Consider the following 21,875-nt stretch of genomic DNA (forward strand, 5'->3'; position numbering starts at 1 on the left):
CTCGAGTACCAAGGTGTATATTGGGCCAAATCCGGGTAAACAGTTGGTACTTTTTTTAAAACATATTTATTCTTGGGCACATTAACACAGATTTTAATATTTTGAGACATGCCTGTAGCATAAACAATTTTGGCAAAATGGAATATTTTTAAATTTCAAACTTGAGGGAAGAAAAGGGAAATTGGTACTTTTCTCCTAATGGTACTTTTTCAACATTTTAAATTATTTCAGTTATCGACATTAAAGTTAGCTGATATGTATCTGAGTGAAGTTAGTGTTAGGAATAGGGGATAATATTTAGGTACCAAAACTGAACTATAGCTACTTTTTTGTTCTTCTAATGGTACTTTTTTGAAATTTCTATAACAATGGGCTTAGAAACATGAAATTATGCATATATGGTCCTAAGTAAGTGAGAATTCGAGGGGGAGACTTTGTGGTACTTTTTCTTTATTCGATTGGTACTTTTTGTAATTTCTTCACCAATGAATCTAGAAACATGAAATAAAGGTTATATGGACCAGGGTGAGTGGGAATCCACAAGTGACTGCTTTTTGGTACTTTTTCTATATTCTAATGGTACTTTTTTGAATTTTCTATAACAATGGACTTATAAACATGAAATTAAGCATACATGGTCCTAAGTGAGTTAGAATTCTAGGGGGATACTTTTTGGTACTTTTTCTTTATTCGAATGGTACTTTTTGTAATTTCTTCACCAATGAACCTAAAGCCATGAAATTAAGCTATATGGACCCAAGTGAGTGAGAAACCACAAGTGTGGGATTTTTGGTACTTTTTATATATTCTAATGGTACTTTCTTGAATTTCCTATAATAATGGACCTAGAGTTTCCAAAAAATCGAAGAGTTTCAAAACCGTGGTTTTGGTTTTAAAAAATTAAAAACCGATCGGTTTCGGTTTTGTGATAATTTATTAAATATTAAGTATTATAGAAACAAAATTAGTTGATAATATAGGAAATGATATACAAATCTAAAATTCAAACTTGACGGGTTATGGTTTAGTGAATGCGAATTTAAAAGTGATAATCAATGGTACTATTTCCTTATTGCAATGGTACTTTTTGAATATTTTATAATAATAAACCTAAAAATTTTAAATTAGGGACACATTTTGAAAATTAGACATTTACAATTAGATTCACAAAGTGAGACTTGATAGTACTATTTCTTTCTTCTAATTGGGGTGGCGAAGCGCACCGGGTCAGCTAGTATTGTATACAATATATTTGCTATTCCTTTTTAATATAACTGCCCTATCATCTGATTTTGAATTTTTGAAACGTCAAATTTGACATCTCTGTATACTTTGTGGACTTGATCTTGCAGAACCCCCAGATTAAATATTGTAAAATTGTTGAAGCTGCTACAACAGCAACAACATCAGCTGTTAAATTGGTGCTAAAATAAAGCAGTGATGCCAACTCAAACTTGTGACACTAAAAGAAACAGGCGTTATTTTTTTATTTTTTTTTTTATTTATTTATTAAATTTAAATAATCGTTTGTTTTTTTAATTTATTTGTATAAATAATAATTTATAAAGTTAAATATTTATATAATAATTATAATGTAGAAAATATTCGAAAATATCAGATTAAAATTTTCGTTTCGTTCTTAGTTTTTTAAATTGTTTATTGTGCTTAATAAATACGTATGCATGTATGTATGTCTGTAAATGTTTCGTTTTAAAAATGTATGATGGGGAAAGTGTGGGAATTTTTTTATATAATTGAGCTTTATTTCCACTAACGGTCAATAAGTTTTAGGCGATGGACTACCACCATCTAGAAAAAGAGATCACCGAAAATATCTTCGGGATTTTGGAAGGGATGTTGTGGTCGGTGAACTTGATGGCCGCCGGGATATTGGGGAATTTTATGGGATTGTTGTTGTTGCTGCTGTTGTCTAGAGAGAGGAACTATAACATCATTGATTTCATGGATAATGCCGTTCGAGGCAATTGTATCACATTTGGTAACACCGGCATTTTGTATCTTGGGACGACGATCACGGGTAATGCGCAAATGATGACCATTCAAGGACTCAATGGAGCGTACAAAAGGCCAGTTGGTGGGTATGATGCCAGCACAGCATACAACATCATCGACTATGTGGGTTTTGATGAGATTTTCCAATTCCGTTTGATCTTTCGACAGAGAATCTTCCAGCTCCTCGAAGACATCGTTCTTGGGCACCAACAAAGTATAATCGCCCTCGGCATTGGCCAACAAATCGGTTAGATTAGCCATGCGCACTAGATCCAAGAATTTGCTGTAGTTGGGATTGGATTCCAACAATTCCAAAAGGTTTTGTTTGGTGGGCTGCAAAGGCTTGTCCACTTGATGCAATACCGAACCGCAACTTTCATCATCGAAATGCACCAAACGGGCACAGTTGACGGTGGCACGATTCATGACATTGGAGAAGAGCGCATGGGTAGAATACAGATTAATGCGCACTTTGTCGCCACCCACTGTTGGCATAAGTTGTTCTTGCAAATCACAGGTCTTAATCATGGGCTGGGCAATGTGATAGTTAAGGAACTCAATCAAATCCTTGTTGTCTTTCAGTTGTTCTGGAGACTCTTCCAACATTTTAGCCCACTGGGTGTTTTGCATGGCCTTGTCGGTGGGGGCAAAGACGGTTACATTGTCCATATCATCGAATTTGTTGTCCAAACCGGTGGCTTCCAAAAGACGCTTAAAAATGGTGACATTTTTCTCTTGCATCAAAGAGGATAAGGGTAAAGCCGATTCAGTGGGCATGATGGTGTCAATAACATGGACCACACCATTGGAGCCCATAATATCAGCCTCCGTGATCTTGGCAATGCCATTAATCATAACGGGTTGTTGTTCCTTGGAGTCGGCATCCAATGATTTGCTGCGATTGAAACGCATGGGTTCACCCAATAAATTGTAGGCGGTAGTTTTGGCACCGGGAATAGAAGCCACCGAGCAGAAGGTCAAATCCAAGATGTGGTTTTTAAGAATGTCTGGAAGAAAAAAATAAATTAGATAAATATATTTGATATAAATAAAATGAAACCTACTTGAGGCACAACCCTTGCCCTCCTTCAAAGCTCTACGTAGATGAGGTTCCAATTTCTCAAAGGCATCATCGGTGGGTACAAATATGGTCACCGGCTTCTCACCCTCCAACAATTCATTCAACTTAGTGTTTTCCAAAACAGTGCGCATAATCGACATATCGGCACGCTGGCGTATAATATCCATAACATTCTTGTTGGTGGATTTCAAAACGCCGCCCAACGTATGAACCATACCCTGTTCGGAGAGTTTATCATGCTTCTCAATGGGCACACAGTTGGCGGTATAACGATAAGGTTCGGGACTCAAGGAAATGGGCATCTGATAGCTGTTGATGCGTATGGTTTGGCCATCTACTTGAGTTTTCAAAATCTGTTCATTGCGCACATCATCCAAACTGATTTCGCCATCCACAACATGACGCAAATACAATTGTTTCATGCCATCATCCGATTTCATTTCAACCAAATTCTGTTCCAAAACAATAATAAAATAAGAAATGTACGTGATTTAGAGCATTTCAATTATGGATTTTCAAACCTAATTTAACTCACACACAAAAACTATGTACTTACATTTTCACTTTGCACCGAATCGCTGTAGGCAGTGAATGCCTCATCCAATGGCAAAAAGATGGTTACGTTTTTACCCGTCTGTATGGTGTCGGCTAAACCGCTGCTCTTTGCTTTGGCCACAAACGCTTTGGCACCCATATCGGCGGCCGTTGCCTCAATATCTTTGATTTCAACTTTTTCACAAGTTGTTGCATAAGCGGCATTACGTGGACGACCATAGCCATGACAGCACTGGCGAGAAATGGTCAAAGTTTTCTTTTTGCCATTTTTATTAATACTACAATTAAATAAATAAATAAATAAATAAATAAACGAATGAACACATCACAATAGTTAATAACAGCACTAACAATTATTGCCAATTAATATATCTACGTATCTCTCAACTCAACTCAATGCAATTGCATTATGACAAATTGAAATGTGAAACTGGGTTAATTGCAAATTGTTTTGTAAATTTTCTGTATAGTTACTTACACTCTGGTGCAAACATATTTGTTTGGCTTTTCCACACATGAGTTCAACTGAAATTGGAACTGGCCAAAGCTGGGTTGTTTAACAGTTTCAGAACCTTCTGCAGTTTCAGTTTCTTCTTTTTCATCGCCTTCCAGGGCTTTTTCATCCTCTTCCTTTTCGGTACAGACATTGGGTCTAAAAAGGAAAGAGAATAAAGGAAATAAATTATAAAAAAAAGCATTGGAAATATTAAAAAAGAAGAAAATTTCATATTTATCCGCCCACTTTTTCATGTTACACAAAATATTTTGCAAATAATTCGGCCATTGCTAACAAGTAGACATGAAATTACACAAAAGCGTAGCAGTAGAGTATTCGAGTTTAGACTTTGACTATGGACATCACAGAATTGTAAAATTTTTAAAACATTTGCCCATTTTTTGCGTGTATTTTAATATATTCTTAATGTTCTTGTTTAGGCCTAAATTCTCTCTTATAGTTAACGAGTTATACGCATAATTAAAATTTTACCATACCGTAGTCCCATTTTTTCGAATTGGGCACCAACAAATCGTCATATGCCGGAAGTTTTGCTTTACTTCTTTAATTTAAAACAAGTAAGAGTGCTATATTCGTCTGGGCCGAATATAGCTCTCCTTTTAGGCAAACAAAATTTATTTTGTTTTCCAAAGATGTTTTTTTTCATTTTTTGAAAAAAAAAAATTTTCGAATTGTTTTTTTTTTAAATTTTAAAATATTTTTTTTTTTGCTTTTTAAATTTTGTTTAGCGAAAAAAAAAACTTTTGGTGAAAAAAAAAATATTCGGGATAAAAAATATCTTTTCCGATTTTGACCCATTGTAGGTCCAACTTACTAAGGTCTTTATACGTCGTTGCAAAGGTCTTTGAAATATTTATCATTAGATATCCATATTGTCTATATTAATGACTTAGTAATCCAGATATAGGTTAAAAATCGAGGTTGTCCTGATTTTTTCCTTATATCTCAGCCTTTGGACCGATTTTCTCGATTTTAAATACCAACCGAGCCTGAAGAATTCCGAAGATATTGATGTATGAATCGTTTGTAAGTTATTTGGGGGCTTTGGAAAGTTGATTTCAACAGACAGACGGTCATGGCTTAATCGACTCCGCTATCTATATGGATCCAGAATATATATACTTTATAGGGTCGGAAAATTATATTGTGGAAATTACAAACGGAATGACAAACTTTATATTTCCTTCTCACGAGGGAGAAAATTTACTTCTTTAATTTGAAACAAGTAAGAGTGCTATATTCGGCTGTGCCGAATCTTATATACCCTTCACCAAATTATACTTACAAATTTTAAATTTTGATTGTTATTTTAAATTTTAATTTTTTTTTTTAAATTTAAAATTTTTTTTTTTTTCAATTTTTTTTTGTGAAAAAAAATTCGGGTTAAAAATTTTTTTCCGATTTTGACCCATTGTAGGTCCAACTTACTATGGTCTTACATACGTCGTTGCAAATGTCTTTGAAATATTTTTTTATTTTTTTTATTTTTAATTTATTTATTCATAATATTTACATTTTCATTTTAATTATATTACAAATTTAAGTGTTCAAGATTTTTCTTTTTCAGCTTAATAATAGATATCTATTTAAATAAAACTTCTATATACATATATACAATATTTTTGGAGGAGAAAATTTGGCAAAAACCTATTTGATTTTTATTTAAAACTACTTATACTACTAAACTACAGACTAGATAAAAACCTAAGATGATACTAGCTCATTAATATGAACGAAATCTGAATTTATGCATCTGGTATTCAAATTTTGTGTAAGCCTATTGATCTTGTCTCGAACTAATTCCAAGCCCGCAATATCGTGAAGGCGTGATGTAGAAAAAAACCAAGGTAGGTTATATATAAGTTTTAGTAGCTTATTTTGAGCTATTTGCAGTTTTTTGATATGGCAAGATGCGCTAGTAGACCAAACGGGGACTGCATAGAATATAACAGCATGGAAAATGGACTTTAAAATAAGTTTTTTATTATAAATGTTAAGGCTAGATTTCCGATTTATAAACGGGTATAGGATACGGGTTAATATGTTAACTTTATTTATTATATAAGGTATATGATCCTTAAACTTCATTTTCGGATCGATCATAATACCGAGATATTTTACTTTTTGTTCCCACTGTATGGAATTATTATTTATTATAATATTGGTCTGTGGTATAAAACATTCTTTTCGCTTTTGTGTAAAATATATCGCTGATATATATATATATTGCTGATTTTAAATAGCAAACTTCTCGAAAGCATGTCTGACAGAATTATTGAAGATTTGGATCCCGAAGATATCTGGGGTCTTCAGAAAATTGATTTCAACAGACAGACAGACGGACATGGCTTAATCGACTACGCTATCTATAAGGATCCAGAATATATATACTTTATAGGATAGGAAATGAAAAATGTAGAAATTACAAACGGAATGACAAACTTATATATATCCTTCTCACGAAGGTGAAGGTTATAAAAACGGGTTTACCACAGGTGCTTCGAATTTGGCTTTTTTTTTAACGAAATTTTCAATTAGATTTTGATAACATAATGTATTTATAATCAACTGTATTGGTCATTATGGGCCAAATCCCATAAATTACAAATTTCGGGATATTTCGGATTCTTATCTTTCTATCAATAATATTTTAAATATTTTATTATTAATTTACATAAAAGTACAATTAATTATCTAGCCGACGTTAGCTAATAAGTATCGGCAGTTAAAAACATTTCTGAAATCAGTTAACATGGGCTTGAAAACAATAACTTTGAAAATAAATAAGAACATCTTTGAAAGACTTGAACTAGTATTCGATTTCATCTTTAAAACTTTTAAAACATTGTTAACAAAATGTCATTATAGCTTTTTAAAAGAAATTCAGTGTCAATAGGGAACTTCTTGCCCCTAAAAACCAATAATTATGCCCAATATCACTGAAATTAATGTTGGACAGATGATTTGAAATTGATTTTTTAACTTAGAAAGGCACTAGTTAGCATCCAATTCCTTTTTATTTTTCTTTGAAACTTTTAAAATATTGTTAACAAAATGTTCACTTCAAAAAGATTATTTTTTTGCCCTAAAAAACCAACCCATCATTAAGTCCAATGTGAAATAAATTAGATGATTTTTAGGCACTCGCAGGATTTAAAACAGATTTTTTAACTTGGCATCACTGCCAACGATTTTCAGTGATGCCAAATTTTAGAAGCATTTGACGTAAAGCAGTGATGCCAAATGCTGTAGTGATAAAATATAGCTGTATTTTTACGAAAGAACCCTTCATCAAATAAAGGGAATATATTTTAAACCGTTATAAATACAATTTTAAATCTTTATAATCCAGAAATTTCTAATAAAATATGTTTATTTTTAATTTATCTACTGAAAATAAATTGAAAGTTAAAACCGAAAAATAATTGTCGGTTTCGGTTTTAGACCTTGAAAAACCGCGTTTTCGATTAAAACCGAATTCGAAACTATAGTTCAAACACTCGACTTTTTACTGAAAAAATTCGAAAATTCGAAATCGACATTTTGGTCGGAAAAAGTCGATTTTCATTTATATTGAATTGTCTTTATAATCCAGAAATTTCTAATAAAATAGGTTTATTTATATGTAATAAAATTTGCATTTAAAAAAACCATACTTTTATGTTAATATTCCATTAAACCTCAGTAGTTTCCCAACTTACTAATTCAAAAATCATTTCCAATTCGTAAGACAGCTGTCATTTAAAATTTCATTTTCCAGTTTCGGTTATTTAACAAAGAATATTTCAATTTCAATAATATATTAACTAACTATTTAAAAATTCCTTTAGAGTAATCTAATTTAATAACAAAAAACAATTACGTTCTCGCTTTCGGCGGCCTGTACAAGTAAATTATAAATTATTCACAGTTTTCCATTTTAAATTCATGTAAGAACTAAAGAATACAAACTTGGCATTAAGTCAAGTAAATTAGAATATCTACTGATTGTCATCATGTCAGTTTGTGTTTGGTTTTTATCAATTTTGTAAATCTCATCTTTTGTTTGAACGAGAATTACAACTGAATTTGTTTGAATTATTAGAGGAGGTATATATTTGTTGTTGTAGGCAGGCAGTTGTAATCAATTTATTCACAACTTAATCAAACGTTTTGCTATAGAAAAACCTTATTTATTATGAAATCATTAACCTTGAATTTACAACAATTATAATTAAGATATTTACAATGAATGTAGTACATTTATAAGTGCTTTTGAGAACACGTAACGACTTACAGTGTTTTAGACTGGTTTAGAATAATTAAATTGTAGAATAGAGCATTTGTAAAAAGAACATAATTTTAAAGGGCTTACTTTTAATAAAGGAAGAGCTACTAGTGTTTAAGGAAGTTATGGGTAAAGTTTATTACAATTCCAAACACAATCATAAGTACTTAATTTTACACAGCTAATATACATAATTTAAGTTATTTTAATTTATTGTTTTAAGGAAATTGTGCACAAAGTTTGTGTAATACAAGTTGACAAAGTAATTGATTAATCGAATAAATTTTAAAATTAATATTTACTCAATTTACAAGGTATTGTATAGTTGTAAATTGTATGAAATTTAATTATCTTCTTTTTGTAAAGTGGCATTCAATATGAAATGATATGTAATTCAGGGATGGAAAATTTAACTTTTGTTCGGTATTAAATAAAAACAAGAAAAAGAGTTACATGATGTTTTCTATTTTCGGAATTGAATTAATTATATTCTCTTTTTTTGTCGAGCCGCCGAGTAGTGAAACAATAGGACATTATGACAATATGACATGATAGGACACCTTGTGAATTGACCAATATAGTAAAACTGTTGTATTGTAGCAAATGCTAACCAACAGCAATTTTTAAGTTGTGAATTCAACAAATATTTACCTAATTTTTTTTAATTTTTCTTAGTTTAAACTGTGTGTTTAAAATGGCATATCAATCACAGGCTTACAATTTAAACAATGATAAACTTTCACTTAAAAAGTGACACTTAGAACTAAGCACATGTTTTATAAATTTGGCTGATAAACTAAGACCTTTAAAAAAACACAAAATAAACTAATATACATAAATCAAATTTAATAAAATAACATGACTGATAATACATGTATTTTGTATTTTAATTTTAATTCTCTGAATCATAAACAGTGACAATAGCTACACATTTTTATAATTTCAGAATAAAATTTTACCTACAAAATAAATGTCCACATCGAAATTTCTAAACAGTTTTCTTTGCTCGTGTTAGAAAATACCAAGTCTAGATATTGATTGTTCAAGCAATCGACTTTTTACTGGAAAAAAATCGAAAAGTCGAAATCGACATTTTGGTCTGAAAAAGTCGATTTTCATTTATGTACCTATATTGAATTACTGTTGCAAACATTTTTATTAGTTTTTCTCATCAATTATTACCGTTATTCTCTCTCAAAATAATATGGCCGCCATGTTGGAAATCATACTCTTATATGCAAGTGTTACCAATTTAGTGTTTTTTTTCACTCTAATTCATATTAATTTAATTTGGGATGTAAGTAATGCAAAAAGTAAAACAAATATTAAAAATAATGGCTTTCATTTGCCTTGTTAGCTTTCGTGGCTTCAAAAAAAAAGAAAAACGACTAATTGTAACAATTGTCAAATTATTGGATGTATAATAATGTCATGCATAAAAATTTATTTTAGCTGTCTTCGAAGATTGTAGATAATAGTGAGTTTTTATATAAAGAAAATTTCCAAATGGGTTTAATTCATTACATTTATTTTAATTATATTTTTTTGTAGAATTTACATATATAATATTTGAGTTATGTTAATATGAAAATTGTTAACAAGTAATAAACAATATATTTGAACTTTTAATGTTTAACCAAGCATGTGAAATAATAACAACCGTTTATTTGTTTATATTTATTAAATAAATAAAAAAAAAACTAAAAACAATTATAATGAAAAGTATTTAAAAGTTAACAAATATTGTTTAATATTGCCTAATGAAGCTAAGAATTGGATCACAAATACCCAGTTGGAATTTTTTGAAGATATCTAACGGTACTACTTAAGCCCCGTTTACATTGTTACACAAGTAATATGATCTGTCAAACTTACGGGTGCCTTTACACGATACGACTTTACGAAAAGTTTTGCCGTACGGAAAAAAAGTGTGATGAAAGTTTCTTGAAAAGCTAATGTTTTATTATGCTTTAGTGATGCAATATTTTAATAAATTTAATATTTGTTTGTAACCGAAAACTTTCTGTCTAACATTTCGGGTATATTAAATTCAATTCGAAAAGAAAATCATTCAAGTTTATATGAATTAGAATCGAATTACGTAATAAATCTGTGAAGTTTGAGACGCATTTTAAAAATGTCAACAAAAAAATATAAATAATTCAGTTTGATGGACAGTGAATGTTATAATTTATTCAAAGAAATTGTTTTGTGTTTATAAGAGTCATCCAAAATAATGCTACAATATAATTAATTAAAAAGAATATGGAGCTTAATTTTTTTTTTGACAGGAATTACGTTTTTTTTGAATGTGAGTCATAAAATTTTTCGTATATTTAGTAAACAAATTTGGTTATTTCTTTAGTAATAATAAACTTAAGTTACTTTCACATTGATCAGCAACGTAACCAATAAATTGTACACATGTTTATTTGATATTAGATACACTATACACTATCAAAAAGCTTGATGTCAAATTCGTGTATGTGTATTTGATGATTTGATGTACACCCATCAAGCACGCATGTTTTTGATTTTGTGGCGTTAACCCCTTGTCTATACTTGACAAATATTTATCATAACAATTAATGACGTTTGTTGTCTAAGCAAAAGCACTAACAACATTGTCATAACGAAGCAATAATACTAATAAATATAGACTATACCTGATAATTTTTTAATTTGACAACCATTTTGACGTTTATCATGATAACAATTTATCAGGTATAGACAGGGGGTAACATCAATAGTGGGAATTATGTTTAATTTTTATTTTGTTCTGAAAGTGTATTTAAAATTGTTAGTGCTTTTGCTGCGACAACTTTTTCTTGACAACAATCATCATTAATTGTCATGATAAATATTTGTCAAGTCAAGACAAGGGGATTAAACTATCTGTGTATTAAAATATCTTGTCTTGGAGTTCTTCCTTCCAAATGTTGAGTTTTTCCAGCATATTTTTACCATTTTTTAAACAGCTGATTTATTAATTGAATATTTCTTGCATAGATAAAAATCGTTTAATATTTTTTTTTGTAATTTTTGCAAATCTTGTCTCCAGCTTTTTTTACTATTTTAAAAAGTTATTTGGTCAATTCACAAGGTCTCCTATCATGTCATAATGTCCTAATATTTCACAATGGTTTACAAATGTTGTTACTGACTTTCAAGCAAAAAATGTCCTAAAATAATATGTATCACTCTGTATGCTATGTTTATTGTGTTATCGTAACCAACCTGCAGAGACCTGCGCCGAACTCCTATGAGTCTGTTAAGCCGTGCCGCCAAGGACATTATGACATGATAAGAGACCTTGTGAGTTGACCAATTGTATCATAAAAATTACAAAACGAAATTATCAAAATAAGATAAACCTTGAAATTCGAGGGACGGGAAATCTCGGGAATTCCGCAAAATTTTCAATCCCGTAATCCCGGTAAATTGTGCGAGAATTCCCGCGAATTATTTTCTTTAGTTTTATGTGATGTTTTTTGAACTTGACTTACTCTAAAGAAGCTTAAAGCTCCAAAACAAATGCAGAAGATTCATATAACAAAAAGATTTAACCCAAATAGACCAACAACAAGTTCCAATATTCAAATTATTTCAAAAACTCGTGAATGTCTAGGGCTGTCACAGAATTCTATCCCGATCGAAAGTGAAATTATTTTAGTAAAACGAAAATTTTTAGCTTAGAACCACCTTCCGTGCGATTGAATTTTGTTAATTATTATTGAGTTTCCTTCAAGTTTTAATTAACATCATTACTTAATTTTTGATTTAATAAACAAAACATTGCCAATTCAAAAAATAAAATATTTATTTTTGCGAATTAACAGAATTAGTTGGAATATAACGAAGGTAGAACAAAATCTAATGGAAATTGAAGCCATTCCGATACAAATGACAAATGGTGACAGATTTGTATATAACCAAAATTAAAAATCGAGTCAGTTTTTCTCTTTATATTAAATTTGTATTGGATTTTTTTATTTGTATCCAATTACATTTTAAAACCAAAGACCTTTTTTGGATTTTTAACGAAGTCTGTATTCTTAAAATTGAATAATTTGTTCTAAGCGGGAATTCCCGCTCACTGTATATAAATGCCAGGGACAGTTACCTGATTACTTATGATGTTGCCAGCAACATGTTGCTGCAACATTAATACTTCTAGACCTAATAACAAACAGAGCGCTTAAAAACTAATTAAAACACAATATTTATTTCAGATCTTGCTAGAAAATTTCCTTATACAATTAAACAATTAGCTAGTAATTAAACTAAAATAAACACTAATTACGTGTTTTATTTAAAAAAAAACAAAAGCGCCAACAAATTTATACATTTGTCAAAGTCACAGGCAACAGATAAAAATCATAAAACTGTCAATTTCAAAATAAAAAAAACGCACAATTATTAAAAAAAAAACTAAACTAAAAAAAAATAAAAATTTCTAAAAAAAAACACATGAATTAAACTAAATTTAACTACATACTTCGGTTGGCAAACTTTCATTAATTCACACATATTTTCACTGTGAAAGTCTGAACACACTGAACACTGAGTGTATTAATACTAATTGTGTACAGTGTAGACACAGAGTGTGTGTTCATATCACTATTTTTATCTGGCTTTTCTATAGACCATCATCATCATTATTTTAATCATCATCATACTTCATGTGGTGGATGTGGATGTAAATCATCAAATTGAATAGTTTCCTTCAATTCAATTAAATTAAATATGATGAAGAGTTGTTGTACCATTATTTATTGTGTCTGTTTTTTTATTTTATTTTTTTATTATTTATTTTGCATTTGCCCAAGTACTTGGGTAAATTTTATGCGAATTTATGTTACTATTTGTTTTGATTGTGTATCTAAATAATTATCATGCCCCCACTAAAGCCACTGACCGCAAATTGATTCTGAGTCTCAAATCTATTATCTACATATCAACATTTCTCTAATCTTATGAATATGAAATTTATGAAAATAAATATTGTTTAAAGTTTATACAACAGTTTGTGAAGCATGTGTTTGTTCTAATAACATGTGAGTTTAAAATTACAATTTAAACAAAAATGTTTATCTGTTTGTTGAATTTCTAGAAACACATCTGTTAGTAATATTAAGATTATTATGGCTGATGTGATGTAAATGGAATTATATAAATGGGTATAATAGATTTTCTTTTCAACTAGACTATATTCAATTACTGATAAAAAAAAGCGTCGCAGTATTTTAAATACTAACAGTGTGACAGATATTAATGGAGACAAGCAAGGGGGGAAAAACTAAGACGTATTGTATAAAAAGTTTTTTTTTTGCTTCGAAAATGTCGAATTTTGTACCAACAAAGCGTCATATTCGGAAAGTTTTGCTTTACTTTTTTAATTTGAAAAAAAGTGCCGCTGAAGCACAACGATTACTCGCAAAAGCTTATGGTGAATGTGTTTCAACGGTTTCAACGTACGAGGGATGGTTTGTGCGGTTCAGAAGTGGTGATTTTGACACGGAAGACAATGATTGCCCAGACCAGCCAAAAAGTTTGAATTGAAGGCATTACTCCTGAAGATTGTTGTCAAACTAAACAAGAGCTTACAAAATCATTGGAGTTACTCAAGCAGCAATTTCAAAACGTTTGCAAGCAGCAGGATTCAGCCAAAAGTAAGAAAATAAACGATGGTTTATTTCCTTTAAATAAACCGGATACTTTTGATTTCAAATAAAAGCCGTTTAGTTGTTTAAAAACTGTAACAACTCTTAATTTATTTAAAATGTACAACAACATAATTAAATAGTCAATCACTGTTTTCTTTTACACGTTTATAAATACCCAGCGGGAAAAAGATGCAGTAAAGAGGCCTTCCTAAATGCCTCATTTTGCAGACACAAGGACTTGCAAAATCATTTTGCCGCATTGCAAAATCATTTAAATTTTACACGGCGTGTCATTGCGAGCCAAGGCCTTGCATACTCGCTGCTGTTAGAGGGCTGAGAGAAGGCCTACTTATGATGGGCTGTTGGCAGCCAACAAGCTCACTTGTTATTAGAAGGGGATTCATAGGGCTTCTTGAACACCTTCTAAGAGCAGGCAGGGTGGAATGAGTATCGGGTCTTTTAGAATGTGTAAGTATGCCTTTTAGAAGGCCTACAAATTGAAGTCCTATCATTTTTTCCCGCTGGGTAAATTTGCAGAAATACAGACACACTTTATAATGTACACGAATTCACTTTAAAATACAGCACACTTTAAGGCACTCAGTTGATGTTTATTCGAATAGCGTCTCTGATAAACTGAACTAACGACTGCAACCTCTGCCACTATTTATAACACTGCCATCTGCACTCTAGATTGTTCTTTAACTGTCAAAGCTCGTATATTCGAAGCCTAGAGCTTTCGAATACACACGTAATCTCTGGTGAACTTTCTACAATGTTCTTTAACTGTCAAAACTCGAATATTCTAATTCGAATATACGAGTCGTAGTAAACATTCAGCGTTGCCATACTTACGATCAATGATCAACTCAAAGCTTTTTATTTAATGTTAATAATGACAACAGATATGTTACAGTTTGAGAGGCACTTGAATATTTGAATTCAAGTACAATTTCGTAACAATATCATACGAACGGAAGTCGAGAGACCTCGAAAGACAATTTGCATGTTCGAAATTATGATTGAACAGATAAAAGAAAATCATTTTTGCACCAAATCATTATTTGGCATGAAAAGTGGAGCCCCGTATGTGAAGCCCGTCTAACCAGCCGAATCGACACTAAAGCCAAATATCCATGTCGCTAAGGTAATGCTCTGTATTTGGTGGGATTTGACCAGTCCATCACAGGAAATCTGTACCGAACGGAACTGATTCGTTTGAAGCGAGAATTGGCCAAAAATTCCCAGATATGAAATCTTTATATTACATCATGACAACACTCGGCCACGTGTTGCAATATCTGTTGAAAACTATTTATAATGAAGTGGTTGGGAAGTTTCTCTTCACCCGTCTTATAGTGCAGACCTTGCGAACGCTTTCTCTGGGATACGCTTCACTTTGGAACAGAGTATCCGATATTGGTTTGATTCGTTCTTGGCCTCAAAAGATAAGCAGTTCCTTTGCAAAGCTTTGGCTCGAAATCCATATGTTGCCAGAAAGATGGGAAAATGTCATAGCTAACAATGGTCAATACTTTGAATGAGTTTATATTGTACTCAATTTTGCGGCATATTAATAATTTTAAATTTAAACAAAATGAATTTGAAATTCTTGTTTTAATATCCTGAGGCAAATAAATACTGTTTAACATTTTTTTGGTATCTAACAAAAATTCCACTTTCCATCTCTGAACTGCTTATCACTTTATACTGAATGCCACTTTGTAAGAAGAACTGTAAACAGCAGTTCCTTGTGAATTGAAGTGTCCTGATCAATCGCCAGATCTCAATCCCATAGTCACCTTTTACAAAGTAGAAATTGAAAGGCAGACAGACGAAGTTTGTGGTCGAGGGGTTCAAGAGGTAGAGTGTGTATTACACAGGTTTAGGTTAGTTCAAAAGAGAATGAGAAAAATGACTGCCTTTCAATTTCTGCTTTGTAAAAGGGGACATAGAAAACCTAAGGGAAATTATTGATCGCAAATACGCACTCAAAATTATACCATGAAGGAAGTCTGATAAAGCTTCCTTCATGGTAATACTTTTATAAGGGAATGGCAAACTATTTGAAAGAAGGCAATCTGGGTTTTTGTTAGATAGCTCATCGTTTTTATTATTGTTTTACAGCGACAAAGTATTGAAACAATGAAAAAAGTCTATTCGGGCTTGTCATAGAATCCAATCATTGTCGGAATCGGTTTTAAAAACGACACAAAAAGTACATTGTTCTCGTGAAATCAAAAGTTATCGGTTTTATGTTCGATCTAGAATTAAATTCTTTATCGATTAAACAAAAAATTACTTTGGATTTCATAAGTCAAAATGTATGTACCTTTTTTTTCTTTTTCAAAACCGATTTTTGAAAACCGAATAGACTATTTTCTTTGTTTCAATACTTTTTCGCTGTAAAACAATAATAAAAACGAAGAGCTATCTAACAAAATACAGAGTAACTAAAAGGGCCAGATAATTCTTGCTAAAATGAATCCTTAGTTTCCATTATTTTGTCAATACCATAATAACGAATACTTTTTTGTTTGTTTTCTTCAATTTTCAGAAGTTATGGTTTATCGATATTCCAATATCACAGTTTCAATACTTTTCGCATCTTTTTTGTGTAAAACTTTGTAAGAATTTAATAAACAAATATAAAGTCACTTACCCCTTCCACCAGGGTTCCTGTTGGGTACCAATGCCAAAACCGCCAAATGTATTAAACAAATTATTGCCAAAGAAGGGGAAGGCTTGTTGGAAATACAAGCCAGGCTGATGATGACCGCTCTCACCATTTACATCACTAGTGACAACATCAACTTCTGCAAAATAAAAACACAAATTAATTAGTTTTTCTCTATACAATTTTCCTGTCTTTAAAGCCACGTCTTGTTGAGTCATCAGAACAAAAATTTCGGCAGTTTAACAGACATAAATTTTTTCATGTTTTTATAGGTGGGGAAAACGAGTCGATATTTATATATGTAATTTCTTTTTTGTTCTTATGCATTCGACAAATAACAGTCTGTATTGACGATAAACTGAGTTCTCATACAAAAAAATGTTTATTGGAGGTTTATCGTTACGAAAAACGATAACCAGATATTTAGAAAATGGAGGTAAATTTTGTTGTAATTTATTTCAAACTGTTTGCTGTTACAATACACTTGTAAGTGTAACCCCACGTCTTGACTAGCCATTGCTTTAGTGCACACAATAACTAGAGTTTTTCTTTTCCCACACTTTTTCATTTCCCGGAAAATCGGGATTCATTTTTAAATTTCCCGGGATCAAAGGAATTCCCGCCTAGAACAAATTATTCAATTTTAAGAATGTTCGTTAAAAATCTAAAAAATTTCTTTGGTTTTAAAATGTTATTGGATACAAATGAAAAAAATCCAATACAAATTTATTATAAAGACATAAACTGACTCGATTTCTAATTTTGTTTATACACAAACCTGTATGGTTTCAATTACCATTAGATATTGTTCTAACTTCGATAGATTCCAATTAATTCTGTTAATTAGCAAAAAATAAATATTTTATTATTTTTAATTTTGAATTAAATCAAAAATTAAGTAAAATTAAAAAGTGAAGAAAACCCAATAATATTTAACAAAATTCAATTCCGCGGAAGGTGGTTTTTTTAAAATAAATTCGTTTTACTTTTTGTGAAAAAGCAAAATACTAAAATAATTCTACTTTCGATGGATAGAATTCTGTGACAGCCCTGAACATTCACGAGTTTTTGAAATAATTTGAATAATGAACTTGTTATTGGTCTATTTGGTTTAAATTGTTTCTCTTGTATGAATCTTCTGCAATTGTTTTGGAGTTTTACCCTGGGTCTCCACGTAGCAATTTGTATTGCTAAACACAAGCAATAACGTCGGCAGAACAACGGCACAGCGATTGCTGATTGCTTTAGGTGGGATTTCTCCACAAATACAAAATTTTCAACACGAGAAGTTCTATGAAAAACTGATGTGTATTTTGCTTATATTTTGTGTTGAATGATTTTTTTCACTAATTTCTTTGTTTTTTTACTTTTGGTACTTAAATAAATTAAATATGTATGAATTAATCGCACTGAATCATAGAAAGAAGAAATTTTGCTTAGCAATAATTGCTCAAGCAATCAGTAAAGCAATCATTGCGCAATGGATTGCTACTTATGACAATTTGCGGTCTACACTCGCAAATTTCATTGATGCAAAATCAAATTTGACAATTGCATCAATAAATATTGCTACGTGGAGACCTAGGATTAAGCATATTTTAGAGAAAGTCAAGTTCAAAAACATCAAATAAAACAGGAAAATAATTCCGGTGAATTCTCGCACAATTTTCCGGGATTTCGATATTGAAAATTTTGCGGAATTCCCGGGATTTCTTGTCCCAGGAATTCCCGTGAAAAACTCTAACAAGAATAAAACATCGTCAGAAATAGGGACACAAATTTGTTCGTGTTCTTTGGTATGGGAAAGACCTGTCGATGTTCATGTGCATAGTTTAAAATGGCTATTTTTTGGCGAACAATTGTTCGCAATTGTTTGCTGTATGAACATATTGATGTCTTGTCAAGACACCCAACAAATTTGTGCTAAAAATAGAGGTTACGTTTGTTTAATGCTTTTATTATAAAATAATAACTTACCAAATGGTTTCTCCTCATTGTTACGTCCCTGCTGATCGGCATTTTGTTGTTGCTGCTGAGCTTCCAAGGGCACAAATTCCGCTTCAGGTTCATAACTATCAAATGGCGTATTAAAAGTTAAAGGATTAATTAGATTGGGCCAAATGTAATTTTGTTGTTGTTGTAGTTGTGAATTCTGAGCTTGACGCGGTGCTAAATGTCGTTGTTGTTGTTGTTGTGTGTAAAATGTTATTGGTGGTGATATGAGAGGATCGAATAGGTGACGCTGTGGCGTGGTTAGATGAGACATAAAACTACTACAAAAAAAAATAAACGAAATGGAAGAGAACAAATTTTGCCGGGCATGCAAAGCAAAATAAGCCAAAATGAGTATTTGAAAATAAAATAAAAATTTAGCCAAATTAAAATTAAAAAAAATAAAAAATTTTTAAATAAAGAAAACTTTAAAGATCATTGAACTCTATTTCAAAATAAAAACAGGGAAACATATAATACAACACACTGTTAAAGTTTTTCAAGATTTGTAATAAAAAATAAAGTTTTCTTTAAATTTTTTTATAAATTTAGAATTTTGATAAAAAAATGAAGTGTTAAATATGTAAATGAGGTTATTATTATTAATATGGATTTGTAAAAAAAAAAAACAACTTAAATAAACTATACTGCAAATAAGCTTAATAATACTGACAATATGTAGATAATTTCATGAGTTTGAAATATTACCAAGAAAATATTTTAAATAATTTAACTCAGTTAATACTACATTTGAATACTAATGGTTTGAAAATGTTAACAATAACAAAAAATATATAAAAATCTAAACTAAACAAAACAATGAATAATAAATAAAAATTTTAATTTATTCCAGAATTTCATCTAACAACTCCTCTCCTCCTCCCCTGAAACAATAATAAGTACTTCCAAATCTAGGTAAGTACAAGCAGCCAAATTTATTTTTTTTTATTTAAATGTATAATTATAAACAAAAATTAAGCATAAATTAAATTATTTTTGGTAAAACTCCTTTTTAAAGGTGTTGAAGCTAGACATGCAAATTAGTTTTATATTTTAAAACAAAATCGTCTCTACAATTGTTTAAAATTACTGAAGTGAAAGATGTTAAATTAAAAATTTTTTGTTTCTAGAAAAATTTTATTTAAACAAGTCATAAATTTTATTTGTTTAAGAGATGATTTGGGGGAAAAAAACTTTATGTTCCATAAACAAAAATTACTTTATTCTAAATTTAATTGTTTATTTTTTTTTTTTAAAAAACCTTAAAAAGTTTTTAAAAAATTATAAATAATACTAATTAATGAATGCATACCAGGGGATAATTAAAGTAATAAAAATACAGGAAACTAGTTTTATTTTATAGCAGCTGAGAACACAAAATAATAGAATTCAAAAGTACATCTTAGTGTTTCAAATTGCTTTTAATTTTAAACTGAGTTTATATATTTCTAAACCATGACATAAGAATAAAATCATTAAATAAATTTGTTTCTCTACACTGTTGTCATATTCTTACAAAGTTGCCAGAAAATGTTCAATAAATGGTTAACAAACGTATTTTTGAACATAAGTTCTCATGGTTGTGTTAACCATTTTCTGAGCATGTTTCTGACAATCTGACAACCGTGTATATGTAGCTTACCCTAAGTCTCCACGTAGCAATTTTTATTGCTAAGCTCAAGCAATAACGTCGGCAGAGCAACAGCAGAGTGATTGCTGATTGCTTTAGGTGGAGAAAACGTTCGTCACAAATACAAAATTTTCAAAGCGAGAAGTTCTATGAAAAACTGTGGTTTATTTTACGTTAAATGATTTTTTTCACTAATTTCTTTGTTTTTTTGTTTGTTTTGGTTCTTAAATAAATTAAATATGGATGAATTAATCGCATCGAATCATAGAAAGAAGAAATTTTACATTAATGACAACTGAACTGACAGCTTATTGCTTAGCAATAATTGCTCAGACAATCAGCAGAGCAATCATTGCGCAATGGATTGCTACATATGGCAATTTGCGGCCTACACTCGCAAATTTCATTGACGCAATCAAATTTGACAATTGCAGCAATAAATATTGCTACGTGGAGACCTAGGGTTAAGGAAACAATGCACAGTGGTTTAGAACTTTTTTTTTGGAAATAATTCGGTATCTTGGGAACTATTGGAGATATTGTTACGAAATTTCACATGGCTTGAGCTGAGGTAATTACGTTAGTTCAGGGCAAGTATGTAGCCCTTCAAAGTTGGTCACCTCGGGTCTCAAATTTTTAAAAAAATCGCCAAAAATCCATTTATGATCCGAATGAGCTGAAATTTTGAATATAAATAGTCCTTGAGATGATCTACGCTTACAAGTGTAGGTTAACTCTATTAGTTGAAGAGATATTCAGGTTTATTTATTTTTTCTAATTTTGCTCGATCTTTATATGTTTTTTTTAGATATGGCGGGCCTACGGAGGGTCGAAATTTATTTTTAAAATGTCAGCTATATTAGCGATAATATTCTAAATAATATTAAATAAACTTGCCAACAGTTATCTCTTCCCTATAAAAAGTTATACGCATCCAAAGTTGGAACTTGTAAAAAGGGCCTTATTTTTTTACGTTTTTTCCCAAAAAAGCCCATTAATTTTTTCTTTTGTAGAAAAATATTTCTTCGGGACTACATAGAATTTGTTTATGATCCGGAAAGATAACTTAATGAAAAAGCGTGTAAATAAAAATCTAAAAAGGCAAAGCACCGATCCACGAAAAAGCTCCATATTTGTATAACCCCATATGTTTCGTAAATACCTACTAAGTATTTTTACTATCACACGGTAAATAACGTCACAGTAGGCACTTTTTTAAAAAAAATCTGTTTTTGGAACACATTTTTCCCGTTTTAGGAATTTCGGTATTTGAAAATAAAAAATTTCAAAAATTCTAATACCATTGATTTAAAGACATTTGAGTCTATATTGGTTCCAAATTTTGTTATGATATCTTTAACCCTTAAAATTTTAAATTAATTCAAATTTTATATTTTTATTCGTGGAAAATCACCATATGAATTTTTTTTTAGTTTTTAAGGTAAATGAATTTCCAAAATTTTATAAAATTATTTAA

The 21,875-nt window shown here is 30.5% G+C and overlaps 1 protein-coding gene across 1 annotated transcript in view; it reads right to left on the reverse strand.

Annotated features, from left to right (window-relative positions):
- Positions 1-1,526: 1,526 nt before the first annotated feature.
- Positions 1,527-21,875, reverse strand: part of mfas (midline fasciclin) — a 35,987-nt gene continuing 15,638 nt past the window's right edge. Inside the window, exons 3-8 of the mRNA XM_065507326.1 lie at positions 18,754-18,848; positions 16,762-16,915; positions 4,128-4,301; positions 3,651-3,927; positions 3,078-3,546; positions 1,527-3,020 (exon numbers count right to left, since the gene is read on the reverse strand). Of these exons, the coding sequence (XP_065363398.1) occupies positions 1,810-3,020; positions 3,078-3,546; positions 3,651-3,927; positions 4,128-4,301; positions 16,762-16,915; positions 18,754-18,848 (2,380 nt within the window). The 3' untranslated portion in view covers positions 1,527-1,809. The remainder of the gene's footprint in view (positions 3,021-3,077; positions 3,547-3,650; positions 3,928-4,127; positions 4,302-16,761; positions 16,916-18,753; positions 18,849-21,875) is intronic.

Source organism: Calliphora vicina, chromosome 1 (assembly GCF_958450345.1).
Source record: "Calliphora vicina chromosome 1, idCalVici1.1, whole genome shotgun sequence".
NCBI classification, from domain to species: Eukaryota; Metazoa; Arthropoda; class Insecta; order Diptera; family Calliphoridae; genus Calliphora; species Calliphora vicina.